Source organism: Rattus norvegicus, chromosome 1 (genome assembly GCF_021556685.1).
Source record: "Rattus norvegicus strain SHRSP/BbbUtx chromosome 1, alternate assembly SHRSP_T2T, whole genome shotgun sequence".
NCBI lineage: Eukaryota > Metazoa > Chordata > Mammalia > Rodentia > Muridae > Rattus > Rattus norvegicus.
The window spans coordinates 134504382-134518939 of record NC_141534.1 but is presented as its reverse complement, the minus strand read 5'-3'; the positions used below and the strand labels follow the sequence as shown (position 1 = coordinate 134518939).

The window sequence follows — 14558 nt, the reverse complement described above, 5'->3', positions numbered from 1 at the left end:
GCAGCAATGTGGATGGGAAAAGCCAGAAAATGGAAGGCCATTCTATAAGGAAGTTAAGATTTAGAAGAAAAATAAAAATGTTGGAAAAAAAAAAAAAGCTCAATGGATCAAATGAAAAACTCAGTGATTGGGCTGGAGAGATGTCTCAGCGGTTAAGAGCACCCGACTGCTCTTCCAGAGGTCATGAGTTCAATTCCCAGCAACCACATGGTGGCTCACAACCATCTGTAAAGAGATCCGATGCCCTCTTCTGGTGTATCTGAAGACAGCTACAGTGTACTTATATATAATAAATAAATAAATCTTAGAAAAACTCAGTGATAGCCTTGCATGGGACTGACCAACTCTGCTGCTATCCAGGCCCAAGATCCAGTCCAACATCTACTCCATCTACAAGCTGCTGGAGCACAGGAAAGAGCTAGTCCTGCAAAACCAGATGTCATCAATGAATAGGGCCAGTCCTAGGCCTGGCTGGCCCCCAGCTGAGAGCTGCTGAGGCTCCCATGCTGCTTACCCTGCTGAGAGACAGAGGGAGGCAGTAGGGGGAAGAGGGGTAGTGGTGCTGCACACAGGCTACACACACAAAGGTAGAGCCCTGAGCCCTGGGGAGGCAAAGAGGTCTGCAGCAGCCTAAAACCCACACTGAAGCTACCCCAGGACACTCTGCCTTGCAGCAAGATCACTTGGCTCTGGGGAACAGCAGGACATCTGAGACAAATCCTGGCAATGGTTCAGCATTTACAGTGCATCAGAAACAGAAAGTCTGAACCAGACCAATGACTTGTTGCAATGAATATTTGCATGTTAAGCTATTTGGGGAAGATATGTATATATTGGGTGACACTGCAGTTCCCAATGCCACTACAACAAATGAATATGCAATGGAGAGGTGGGAAAGATGGAGGAAGGGAGAGGTGCTTACACAGTGGAGAGACGCAAAGCTCCAAGGCAATGAATGATGACTGTGAGAAAGAAAGCTGTGTGTTGCCACAGAGGCCATGTTGATGTGGATAGCCTGTGCAGCCACCTCAGGCCGTGTATATTCAAGGTCCATGCTGCCACCAAGGGCTATGTTTAGGTCTGTGGTCCTGCTGCAGCTGGGGGCTGTGTTCATGTCCGTGGCTACCACTGAAGGCCACTGAGGATGTCTGTGGGTCACACTGTCACCTTAAGGCCATGATGATGTCTTTGGCCTGGGCTGTTGCTAAAGACTATACTGGTGTCTGTGGCTTATGTAACAATAAAGGGCCATGTTGATGTCTGTGGTCTGTACTGCCACCGGAGACCATGCTGAGGTCATGGCATGTACTGATGCCAAGACCATGTGGATGTCCGTGGTCCGTGCTGTTGCCAGAAACCATGATCTGTGCTCCCACTGACTGTAAAGGGCACAGAAGTTACCTACTTTTGCAATGGCATCAATGACTGTAGACTCACAGTTGAGAAAGGGGGACATAGAAGGCTTTAGCGACAACCCCTACCACCATTACCCACTCCCTAAAAAGTAAAGCTTAGACAGGAAACCATCAAAGAGAACTCTTAAAAATTGTGATAAGGATGCTGAAGTGTAGCTCTCCACAATCAAGGGTTTCTGATGGGGATGCAGGTGGGGAAGACTCAGTTTTCTTTAAGGGGCTGGTCACTGGGATTTTGACCTTGCACAGTGAGGACATAGACAACACAAAGTGGACTTGGATTTCCTCTTCTTCCTCTTCCTCCTCCTCTTCCTCCTCCTCCTCTTCTTCCTACTCTTCCTTCCTCCTCCCTTCTCCTCCCTTCTTCTTCCTTTCTCCTTCTCCTTCTCCTTCTCCTTCTCCTTCTCCCTTCTTCCTTCTTCCTCCTCCTCCTCCTATTTGTGGGGGAGGTCACATGGGTGGAGGAGGATCAGACAAGACTGGAAAGTAAGTGTGATCAGTGTGCATAATGAGAAATTCCCAATCAGTAAAAATGTTAATCGGAAAAAAAAAAAAAAAAAAACAGTGAGAAGCATCACCAACAGACTTGAGCAAGCAAAAGAAGAATCATCAAGGGCTGGAGAGATGGCTCAGTGGTTAAGAGCACCCGACTACTCTTCCAGAGGTCCTGAGTTCAATTCCCAGCAACCACATGGTGGCTCACAACCATCTGTAAAGAGATCTGATGCCCTCTTCTGGTGTGTCTGAAGACAGCTACAGTGTACTCATATATAATAAATGAATAAATCTTTAAAAAAGAAGAAGAATCATCATCAAGACTGGAGGACAAGGCAGATGGATGCCTTCTTCAAATATCAATAAGCAAAACTGGCCAAACAAGCAGGCTTTGGGCTGTGAGGTAGATCAGTGGGGAAAGGCCCCTACCACCAGTCCTGAAGTCCTGACTTAAATTCCCAGGATCTACATAAGAATGGACTCCTGCCCACTATCCTTTGACCTCCACACACCCACCAAGGCATTTGTATGCCATGACACTTGTGTGACTCCCTCTCACCTAATAGTAAATAAATTACATTTTTAAAAATGCCTCTACCAATATGCATGACCACAACAACCAAAAATTCTGGATGTTATCAAGTGACCAAACTTAAGAACCCGGAGGTAAGACATCTGGGGTTTTATTGCTGCGAAGAGACACCATGACCCAAGGCAAGTCTTACAAAGGAAGACATTTCATTGGTGCTGGCTTACAATTTCACAGGTTTATTCTAATATCACCACAGTGAGAAGCGTGGTGGTGTCCAGGCAGACACGGTGCTAGATAGGTAGCTGAGAGATCTATATCTTGATCGACAGGCAGCAAAGAGGAGACTGTGTCTCACTTAACATAGCTTGAGCATTGGAGACCTCAAAGCCCAACCCCACATTGACACACTTCTTCTAACAAGGCCCCACCTACTCCAACAAAGCCACGCCTCATGAGAGTGCCACTCCCTATTGGCCAAGCATTTAAACACATCAGTCTCTGGGAGCTGTACCTATTCAAACCATCACACCACAGAAAAAGGAGCTTACTTCAAGGAAATTATTTGAGGGAATTATTGCAGAAAATTTCCCATAGAGAAATACATATCCAAACACAAGAGAACCCACCACCACCCTCCAAAAAAATATGACCTGAGAAAAATCTCCCCCAACATACAGTCAAGGTGTCAAAAGTCCAAAACAAGGAAACAATATTTAAAAGTTCTTTAGGAAAAATGCCAAATTACCTACAAAGACCGAAACATCTGGATAAGGCTGTGTCTCTTAACAGCAATGCTAAAGGCCAGGGAAGGAGGGAATGGTGTATTTCAAGAACTGAAACTAAGTAACTGCCAACCAAGAGTGCTAAAGCCAGAAAAACTGTCTTTAAAAGTGGAAGAGAAAAATCAGGGCATTCCAAGACAAGCCACACCAAGGAAGTTCATGGCCGCCCAACAGCACTGTAGAAGACACGGAAAAAGGAACTCACCATCCCAAGGAAGAATAAACTTCATGAGAGGGAGAGACAAACCAGGGAGAGCTGGGAAGAAGTCCACCACAGCCAACACAGCAAACCAGTCAACTCCTAAGACTAACAGGGAAGAGAGGAAAAACAGTCATCTAAACACCACTATTAATAACTCTAAATGTAAATGACCTCGAGTCAGCACGAAAGAGTCGCAGATTGGCTGAGTGGATTAGAAAAACAAGATCCAACCATCTGTTGTCTCCAAGAAACACAACTCACTGGTAAAAATAACCGTAGACAGAGTTGAGGAATGGAAAACAATGTATCAAGGGAGGAGAAACCAAAAACAAGCAGCCATAGCTGTGCTGGTATCTGATACAACCTTAGAGACGAGGATTTAGCTAAGCTGGCACAGTGCTCGCCCAGCACACACAAGGCATGGGGCTCACTCCAAACAACTCATCAAGGCTGCAAATACATGCACTCAACATTAGAGCCCCCAATTCCAACATGCAAATGCTAACCAACATAGAGGTCATTCCAACATGCTAACCGACATAGAGGTCAGACAGGTCCCTGATGCCATCAGTAACAGTGGGGCATTTCAACACCCTAGGCTTATCCTCAGAGAGGGTATCTAATTCAAAAGTCAACAAAGAAATCTTAAAAGTTAAACCACAGAACAGAGCAAATAAAGTCACCTGACAGCTGTGTAATATCCCATCCATAAGATACACAGTATAGATTTGTCTCACCCCATAGTCTCAGGACATTCCAGCTACAATTCAAACTTAGCCAGTACAAGAGGATCTAAATGATGTCTTACCAGAATATTGTGCAAGAAAATAGAAATCAATCGTAGGGTGAAAAAAACTATGTAAAAACATGGAGACACAACACTATGTCCTTGGATGACCAGTAAGTCACTGAAGAAATCAGAAATTTTAAAATTCCCACTGTGACAGGTTACCAAAACCTTTCGAATACAGCTCAGACTATCTTTAAAAAAAGAAAAAAGAAAGGAAGTTTAGAGCTGTGAATGCTTATAGTAAAGGACGAGAAAGAGTTCAGCAAACAGCCTGATGACCTCAATGTTCTAGAAAAAAACAAGAAGAATCTAAACCCAAAGAGGATTCAGCAATAAATATCCAGGCAGAAAGCAATAAAACAGTGTCTAAGAGAGCATCGATCACACGAGTGGATTATTTTAAAAAATAAAAAAAAAAGAAACAATACTGACAAGCCTGTGACCAAATGAACCCAGAGTAGGGGTAGAGACAGGGAGACAAAGAGACCGAGACAAGGAGCACACGTATAAATAAAAGGGTAGAGCTAAAAAGGGAGTTACTATGGGTTTCAACAAAACCAGAGAACCATTAGGGAAAACTACAAAACGTACATTCCAAAAAAACCATTAGACAATCTAGAAAAAGAATGAATAAATTCCTAGACAAATATGATCTCCCAAAATCAAAAGGGTATAAACAACTTACATAGATTCATGAACAGGCAATGGTATTGAAGCCACGGCAAAAAGTCTATCTGCGAAGAAAAGCTCAGGACCAGATGAACTCACTGCCAAGCCTCTAAGGAAGGCCTAACAACGATGTTTTTCTCTGTGCCATGAAATGGAAAGGAGGTGGGGAGGAGAGATGATGGTTCAGCAGTTAAGACGATAGCATAGGCCAGGCATGATGGAGCACACCTTTCATTGTGGCCCTAAGGAGGCAGAGGCAGGCAGATCTCTCTGAGTTCAAAGTGAGCCTGATCTACAGAGGACTTCCAGGGCAGCCGGGACACAGCGTAAGTTTGTCTCAGAAAAAAAAGTACGAGTATTTATCTACATAAATGTAAGTGTACCACACATGTCTGATACCATGGAAGTTAGAAGAGGGCATCTGACCTGGAACTGGAGTTATGGATTTATGGTCCAGACATAAATCTTAAAATAATAAATAAAAAGGAAACAATCAACTAGTCGTATAAAAGTTAGCAATACCCTAAGACACCCTTATGACTTATGACCTGTCTCTGCCAGGAGACCCAAGACTAGATCAGCAAGGTTAGTCATTCAGACTGCACATGATTCCCTTACAGAGTTAGGCTTGGCTATTTAGGTTTTTAAAAAGGAGGATGACAACATGCTTTAGGAAAGATGAATTATAAGTGGGTCCCCTTCGTCTTAATTATTCTCCAGGCCCAGCAGTCTAACTGAAACTAATAAGCCAGGAAAATGACAACTGAGATCACAGGGCCAGTGACCATCCTCAGGAAGCTACTGAAGCACCTAGAACTGACCTCAGCAGACATTTAACAAAGCATGAGGCTCTAGGCAACAGAAGATGGAGGGGGGAGCAGAAAGGGAAGAAGAGAGGAAGGGACTTCATTCCACCCTGGACAAGTAGAACACACACACACACACACACACACACACACACACACACACACACACACAATGTGAACATGGTTCAAAACAAAACTCAGCCTCTTTATCTACCAAAAACACTTACCTCCAAAAATAGCACATCCATTGGGGATTTTCTGGGAAATTTAATTGTTGCTAAAATTGATACTTCTCTTGCCAGTGAGCTTGCTCACAGTGTTACCAACCAAGCCTCCTGATCACATGAATTTGATCCACAGAATTTATATGGTGGGAAGAGAGGACAGACCACACACACACACACACACACACACACACACACACACACATGTTATCCTCTGCCCCTCTCACCTCCACCATTGCCCCTTCCACCTGCCAAAAAAACACTCATAATTTTTAAGTAATTTTTAAAATGAATAATTTTATAAGAAGTAAGTGGTGGTGATGCTGGAACCAGCTAGGCTAGATGTTGATAGCCTTTTAAAAAAACTACTAAAGAAAATGGCTATCTGAAAGGACAAAGAGATACCTGCAGCCCAATGCTTGAACGCCTAATGCTCGCCCAGGGCCCTAGAAGGAAGTTGCCATTGTCTAATCTAACCTTGTTTTTTGTGGCCAGTTCCCTGTCTTGTCTTCTGAGGTAATGTCTGAAAGTCTTGGCATCTAGGATGCTTGCTACACACGTGCCAGCTATCAGCAATAGTATTTTTCCTGACAGCTAATTGTTAGCACTAAGAGAAAAAAAAAAAGCATTAAGCCTTCAATCATGTCCTTTGTTCACTGTCATGGGGCCGTGCTGCTCTTCTTGGGAACTCAGGAGAAGGCTTACAGAGATGTGAACATGAAATCCATGCCCTGGGTTGATTTACACAAAAGTTTAATTAGCTGGATTTCCTGAGCCAGGAGAGTCCAACGGAGTGCCCAGGGTGTTCTGCAGAGACAGGCAGACATCCTGGATGCCCATCCCACCCTCCACCTCATAGGCCATGTCCCTCACCTTTCATCTTGATTGAGTAAAATCCAACCGCAGCTCCATCTCTCCACAGAACCTTAGCTTGCTCCTTCGCAGGGTGAGGTAAGAAAAACATGTCATCGCTGTCCAGCCTTCTCTCCAGTCTTCCAAAAACAATGGTGTTGAGAACAAAAAGAACGATCCTTTCCCCAAAGGACTGAACCTTAAAAGGAAAAAGAAGGAGGGGCCCCCAGCAAGTGAGACCAGACAGGAAGGCGGCTGGAGGTAGGGCCAGGTGAGGCAGGCTGCTTGTGATTGACACAAAGTCTCAATACCACTGACTTACTAAAGGCAGTAAGAAGTAATGTATCAGGGAAGACTCCTGCCCACAGACAAGGTCTGTAAGTCCACAAGAGCCTGACAGAGGGGTTCTGCCAAGCGTGACAGAATAGGAAGCTGCCTCCAGGGCAACCAGGTCAACCATCCCATGAGAGGGTCTGTGTCCTGAAATAACCCAATCTGCCATTTTAACACAGTGACATCCCTACCCTGCCCTTGAGCGGCAGGGGGCGAGAGAGTGGGATCATTGCCACAGCAAAAGCCACAGACTTTCAGAACTTGAGACAGATTTCAAGTACACCCTGGAGTCCCAACCCAAGAGCATTACAAGGACTCAAGGCCCACCTTGAACTAAGCTATATAATAGAATCCTCCCGTCCACCCATAGCAGAGTCATCCAAGAAAGGAAACTGCCTTGTGGTCAAAGTTGGGCCCACCCAGTTGGAAGCTTTCTCTTACACAAGTCAAAATGACAGCACATTCCCGGCTATGATTCTTCTGAGCACCTGACCCAGGAAGGGCAAATGTGTACCTGAAATCGAGCCTCTCTTCTGGATTCACAGGAGACATGGCTACATGGCCTTGTCTGTCTACACAGCCAGACCATGACCTATTAATCCTACAAACAGCCCTTGAGGCAATACAAGTAACTGAGAAAATGCAGTGTACAGGTTGAAGGCAGCCAGCTATTGACATGATGACTGTCTCATGGTGCTGGGCTTTCTTCCTACAAATCTGCTATGTAACAGCCAATGTGGTACACATGTGTGTGCACGCATGTGTGTGCATGTGTGTGTGCATGTATGTGTGTGTGCACGTGTGTGTGTGTGTGTGTGTGTGTGTGTGTGTGTGTGTGTGTGTGTACGGATCCACATTATCTCCAGATCCACACCCCCAAGCTATGACTTCCACCCACATGTTGTCACCTGACTCTCATCTGCTGTGCAGGGCCTGGCTTACAGGTGCAGAAACTGAAGCTCAAAAAGGTTAAGCGAGTTCATGGACCAATTTTACTGTCTCCTTCCAAAGACAACTTGAGACAGCTGGGCTAGGGCTAGCTCAAGATGCAGGCTGGGGTTCACAGGCCAGGGCTCCTCCATCCCAAACAGCAAACCTACTCAAGTCCAGACAGCAGTTGAGTCCCTCCTGCTTCCTCGTCCACCGGACCTGAGAGGCTTTGGGAAAGGGACCATCTGCTGCAAACATTAGTGCACGGGTTTACCATCAACTTTACTTATTTGTGTTGTATGTTCCTGTTTATGTAGGGAGTGTGTTTATGTGTTGGTGTGTGGGTGTGGATATGTGCATGTGCAAGAGAATGTGTGTATGTGTGTGCGAGAGACTGTGAGTGTGTGGATGTGTGTGAGTAGATGTGAGTGTCAGTGTGTGAGTGTGTGTGTGTGTGTGTGTGTGTGTGTGTGCATGCACATGTCAGAGGCCAACATTACATATCACTCTTCAGGTGCTGTCCACTTTAATTTTTGAGTTAGAGTCTCTCACTGAAGCTGGAACTCACCAGTAGGCTAGGCTGGCTGACCAGGGATCCATGTGCCCTGACCCTCCAGCTCTGGGGTCGCATGTGTCACCATGTCCCACTCTCTAATGTGGGTTCCAGGTATTGAACTCAGGTCCTCGTGCCTGCATGACAAGCACTTTACCAAGTAAACCATCTACCCTAGTTTTATGTTTAATACCAGACTCTAAAATTATCGTCCTCCTCAGCATCAACAGCACCTGTAGCTGTGGGATCTCAGTCTGCGTTTCCTGGGAGACCCCGGTCATTCTTTGAGATCCAGTTCGGGGGGTGAGAGACTTTGAGTGAGCTCTAAAACACTGTCTGCTGTTATCATTGTGTGTCTGTGGGCTCCATCTCTTGCTCTGTCTTTACACATACACACATACATATACCATGCACACGAATGCACAGTAGCACATGATGCGCACAGGTAGACACATGGTACATATGTGGAGGCTACAGGACAACTTCATGGAGTCAGTTCTCTCCATGCACCTTAACATGGATTTGGGGGAATCGAACTTAGGTCATCACGGCAAGCACTTTTAGCCAGTGGCCCGCCTTACTGGCGCTCTTGTCTGCTTTTAAAACGATTAATAATAAGGCAGCTTGCATTGCCCTAGCGTCCAGCACCAAGTGTCCGGGGTCCACAGACTTCCTCGTTGACACAGAATGTGGAGATCTGGCACCTTCATCTGGAGCCAGCTCTAGGAAGATGTGCAGACCTGACCCATTCCTGTCTGTCTCAGACCCAGGCAGCCAGATGATGTTCGGCTTTAAGAAATAGCTGATCTCAGAGCTAATGGGTACCATCTGGGAGGCCGTATTTTTTTCAGCTTATGAAACCAGAGGGAAAGTAGAGTAGGGAGCAGACTACATGTGGCAGAGGGGAAACATCCAATCAAACGCTGGCAGGAGAAGAAGGCAAAGAAAGGAGTGTGCTTAATTTGTCAAATTCCATTACAGGAAGAAAGAAATGCATGACATCCAATTTTGACTTAGAAGCATTTCCCAAAACATAAAACTAAGATCCATTTCTTTTTTCTTTTTTTTTTTTTTTTTGGTTCTTTTTTTCGGAGCTGGGGATCGAACCCAGGGCCTTGCGCTTCCTAGGCAAGGGCTCTACCACTGAGCTAAATCCCCAACCCCAGATCCATTTCTAAGTTCTCATTGGGACCACTAATTACATTAGCAAAGATAGCATTAAGACACTTTTTCTAGTAATTTGTGAAAAATAAGTGGCTAAGAAACAAAACCTATTTAAAAAAAACAAAGACAAAAATCTTACCAACGACAGAAGGAAATACCCCAATGTATGGGGTGGGGTGAGAGCATAGAATGTCACGGCACAGGTTGCTAAGTTCTTTCTGTTCAGAACATAAACATACGTACAGCGCACACTCAGAAACTTGGGGGAGGGCTCCTAATCCAAACCTGGGAGAGATGGGAAGTGAGAAAAGCAACCACTCTCATTCTGGAACATTCTTTATCAGGGTCTGCTCAGCACTCGTCACCAGCAGTCACCAAATGGCCACTGTGTCCGCCTGTGACAAAGGGGGTGGGGCAACAGCACACCTCGTTCCTTTGCTGAGTCTCGAGGCAGCATCAGTTTTCTGGAAGGAAACCTTGCAGAGCGTCTGTAATAGCATCTACTGAACCTGGGTGTAATCTTTCTAAACAGGCAGCTTACAGAACGGGAAAAGAGCCTTGCAGATTTCTCAATCACAATTACATGACAAAACACTCCCACAGAGAATTTGTGGGGAACACAATTCAACAACAAAAGTCCAAATATCCCAATCCGAAAGTGGTCTAAGGAAAGTCATTCTTCCTGAGAGGACATATGTCTTAGTTAGGGTTTTACTGTGGTCAACAGACGTCACAACCAAGGCAACTCTCATAAGAACAACACTCATTTAATTGGGGCTGGCTTACAGGTTCAGAGGTGCAGTCCATTATCATCATCAAGGCAGACCATGGCAGCATCCAGGAAGGCATGGTGCAGGAGGAGCTGAGAGTTCTACATCTTCATCTGAAGGCTGCTAGCAGAATATTGACTTCCAGGCAGCTAGGATGAGGGTCTTAAAGCCACAGCGACACACCTACTCCAACAAGACCATACCCTCTAGTACTGTCACTCCCTGGGCCAAGCAAGCATATACAAACCATCACAACATACAATGGCCAGCGAGTATAAAATAGCATGCTCAGTATCCTTAGCCATCAGGGACTGCACAACCACACATCTATAGGGTACCACTTCACACCTGCAGAATGGCGTGTGAGCTCCTGATCTGCTGTTGTGATGAAACACCATCACCTCAAGCAACTTAAGGCAGAAAAGTGTTATTGTACTGTAAGGCTCCAGAAGGATGGGGGACATCATGGTGGGAAAGAGATGACGACAGTCAGGGAAAACAGGCAGCAGGAGCAGGAAACTGGCTGGTCACATGTTTACCCATACACCTGGAAGCAGAGACGGAGACAGAGATAAAGTGAGAGACAGAGACACACAGAGAGAGGCAGAGACAGAGGACAGGATATAGGACAAGCCTCTAAAACCTCAAAGCCCTCCCCCAGTGACACACTTCCTTCAGCAAGGCTTCATCTCCTAAATACAACCCCACACACAGAGCAACTAACCGGGGACCAAGTGTTCCAGTACAGGGGACCCTGGGAGACATTTCCCATTCAAACCACCACAGACGGAGAAGAGAGGAAGCAGATGACAACACACATTGCTGAGGTCATGGAGAGACCGAAGCCTACTGTCACTGCCAGTGGGACAGTCAGGCGGTACGGTAACTGTGCGGGGAATCCTGGCAGTTCCTCAAAATATGAAACGGAGAGATACCATGTGACCAGTAATTATGCTTCCAGGTTTATACGCAAGAAAATTCAAAATGCATGTTCTCATAAAAAGTCATACAAAAAGGCTCGTGAAGGCTAAGAAGTGCGCACTACTCAATATCCGTCAGCCAAAGGCTCTATAATAAAATGTCATCAGTCCATACACTGGACTGTCATTCAGCCAAAAACAGAGTTAGAATGATGAAAATGTTATGCAGTGATTGATTTAAGACTATTAAAAGCTGGAGGGATGGCTCAGCGGTTAAGAGCACTGACTGCTCTTCCAGAGGTCCTGAATTCAATTCCCAGCAACCACATGGTAGCTCGCAACCATCTGTAATGGGATCTGATGCCCTCTTCTGGTGTGTCTGAAGACAGTTATAGTATACTCATATAAATAAAATAAATAAAAATTATATTTAAAAAAGACTATTGAACATCATGGAATTGTATTTTTTTTAGAGTAAATTTATGGTACACAAATTACCTGTGAGCAAAACTTGCTTAAAAAACAGGACTTAATTTAAAATTTTCAACCTGTGTGTGTTTGGTTGGTGTGTTGCTATGGTATGGTACCTAACGCCCACACAGAGGCCAGAGAGGACCTTGGGTGTCTTCCTCAGTCACTCTTGGTCTTACTGCATTGAGACAGGCTCCCCCTGAGGAGGAAGGTTGCCATCTTGTCTCAGCTGGTCATTCAGGGAACTCTCAGGATTCACCTATCTCCACCCCCATGAGTGGGTATACCCAGTCATGCCTGGCTTTTTACAAGGCTGCGGGACAGGAGCTCATGCTCGTAAAACAAAGGTTCTCACTGAGCCATCAGCCCAGTTAGAAACAATGCTTTAACTGTTCAATAGAACAAAGGACACTATAAAGTCATTCTCCAAACTGAAAGTGAACAAATGCTGACCTTTCATTCAGCACTTACTGAACCCCACAGAAAGGAGAAAGGAGTTTTCTAGACCACTGTGGAAAGACATGCCATTTCAAGATGGTAAAGAATCTTTATCTCACCTACAGAACTAAAATCAATATGGCGGCCAGGTGAACAGGTAGTTATGAGGCCCTCGGTCAGATCTACGGGCTGATTACTGCCTCCCTCCTTAGTCCCACTCCAGCTGAATGCAGCTACTCTTTTGCACGCTAAGCCCCGTGACTCCACCCTCACCATCCCAAGGCTGAACATCAGAGGCACCGAAGTTTACACTCAAATAAACAACTCACAGACTGTGTAACTCAAACCTGTGTCTCTGTGTGCACAACAGAGAGTTTGACGATTCTGAAATTAGACCAGCCCAAATGAAGGAGCTGGACCAACAAATATGCCGGACAGAACCGGATCTGTTTCTAAATCTATCAATAACCATGACCTGAATATACTCAATAGAAAAATTTCTCAACACAGCAGAGAAATGGAACAGATTATAGCTTACGAACTGGTCTAGAGAGATGGCTCAGTGGTTAAGAGCACCAACTGCTCTACCAGAGGTCCTGAGTTCAACTCCCAGCAACCACATGTAGCTCACAACCATCTGTAATGAGATCTGATGCCCTCTTCTGGTGTGTCTGAAGACAGCTATAGTGTACTTACATATAATAAAGAAATAAATCTTTTAAAGTGAGGCACTGAAGGAACTTGAGATGTAAAGCAGACTGAGCGGTACTCAGGTACCTGGTGAACCATCGCATGCTCCTGTTTTCCTTGCTGGCAGGATGCTAGAATTGATTGATGTGCCCCCAAAAGATACTGAAATCCCCACCAGCACCTGTGAACGGGAACTTTTTTAGGATGAGTTTTAGGCAATCAAGCCATGATGGGGCATTCTTCTTCCAAATTCCAGTACAACTGATGTCCTTATCAAAAGTGGGACTCTCAACCTGGGATCATGATGCTTCCAACGTGTTTATGCTAAACACATAAGTACAGCCATTTTGGATCAAAGAACTGCTGGAGCATCCAGAAGCAGGGACAGAGCAGGCAACAAATTACCTCACTGCCCTGCAAAGAAAACCTCCTTGACTTTTGGACCTCCAGCCTTCAGAATCAAGAGACAAAGAAAAGTTTGCTATGTAAGCATGTCAGACTTAGGACCCCACAAAGCACCCCTGGGAAAGAGTATGAGGACATGAACAACATAGACACAGAGGAACCCACTCTTCAGACCGTTGGGGACTAAAGTGAAGCGCTCCAGCCTGGCAGTGATAGCACATCCCTTTAATTACAGCACTTGGGAGACAGAGGCAGGTGGATCTGTGAGTTCCAGGCCAGCCAGAACAGAGTTGTGTAGCCAAGGTTACACAAAGAAACCCTGTCTTGGCTGAGAGATGGCTGGAGAGCCTGGAGAGATGGCTCAGTGGTTAAGAGCACTGGCTGCTTTTTCCAGAGGACCCAGGTTCAATTCCCAGCACCCACCTGGCATCTCACAATTGTCTGCAACTCCAGTTCCAGGGATCCAACACCCTCACACACATAGACAAGCAGGTAAAATACCAACGCACTTAAAAATAAATAATATATTTAAGAAAAAAGAAAGAAAGAAAACCTGTCTGGGAAAAAAAAAAACTGCTCAGCCTCCTGATAAACGAGATTGGTATTCAGTTTTAGTTTATTATCACGGGCCCAGGTAAACCTGTTTTGCAGATGTTCCTTTAAAATCATAGGCCCTCACCTTCATGAGCCCTTGCCGTGTGGGATCCGAAGTTCTTAGGACGTGTTCGACGGACCACCAGGATTCCTTTAAGTAAACAGCCACAACTGAAAGGAAAACCAAGAGAAAGGTGTGAGTCACACAGCAAACGCACTGGTGGTGAGGTAGCACTTTCGACGGCATGGGCCGACAAGTTTTGTGCTTTGTGGGGGGCGGGGGAACTGGGTGACATTTTTAATCATTTGGGATGCATTATGATGCTGTGGGTAGAACCCAGGGCCCTGCACATGCTACACAAGTGCTCTACCACTGAAATAATCTCCCAGCCTGGAGTAAGGGTTATAGAGTTCTATAAAAACACAAATTAAAAGAGTCGCATGATAGGGACAAGTCAGGTATTTTACAGGTGGCCTCTCTGTGGCTCAGAAAAAAAGAAACACCTCATTGGCATTGAATAAA

The 14558-nt window shown here is 45.3% G+C and overlaps 1 protein-coding gene across 52 annotated transcripts in view; it reads right to left on the bottom strand.

The window, feature by feature from the left end:
* Fam169b (family with sequence similarity 169, member B) overlaps positions 1–14558 on the bottom strand; it is an 86226-nt gene that overhangs the window by 28537 nt on the left and 43131 nt on the right. For 50 of the 52 annotated variants that reach the window (XR_015639847.1, XR_015639619.1, XR_015639854.1 and 47 more), the window contains 2 exon segments: positions 14121–14206; positions 6789–6966 (listed from right to left, as the gene is read on the bottom strand). Coding sequence is in view for 29 of the 52 variants with exons in the window: in XM_087589300.1 (XP_087445426.1) it covers positions 6789–6966; positions 14121–14206 (264 nt within the window). In the remaining 23 variants the exon portion in view is untranslated. 52 annotated transcript variants of the gene reach the window in all.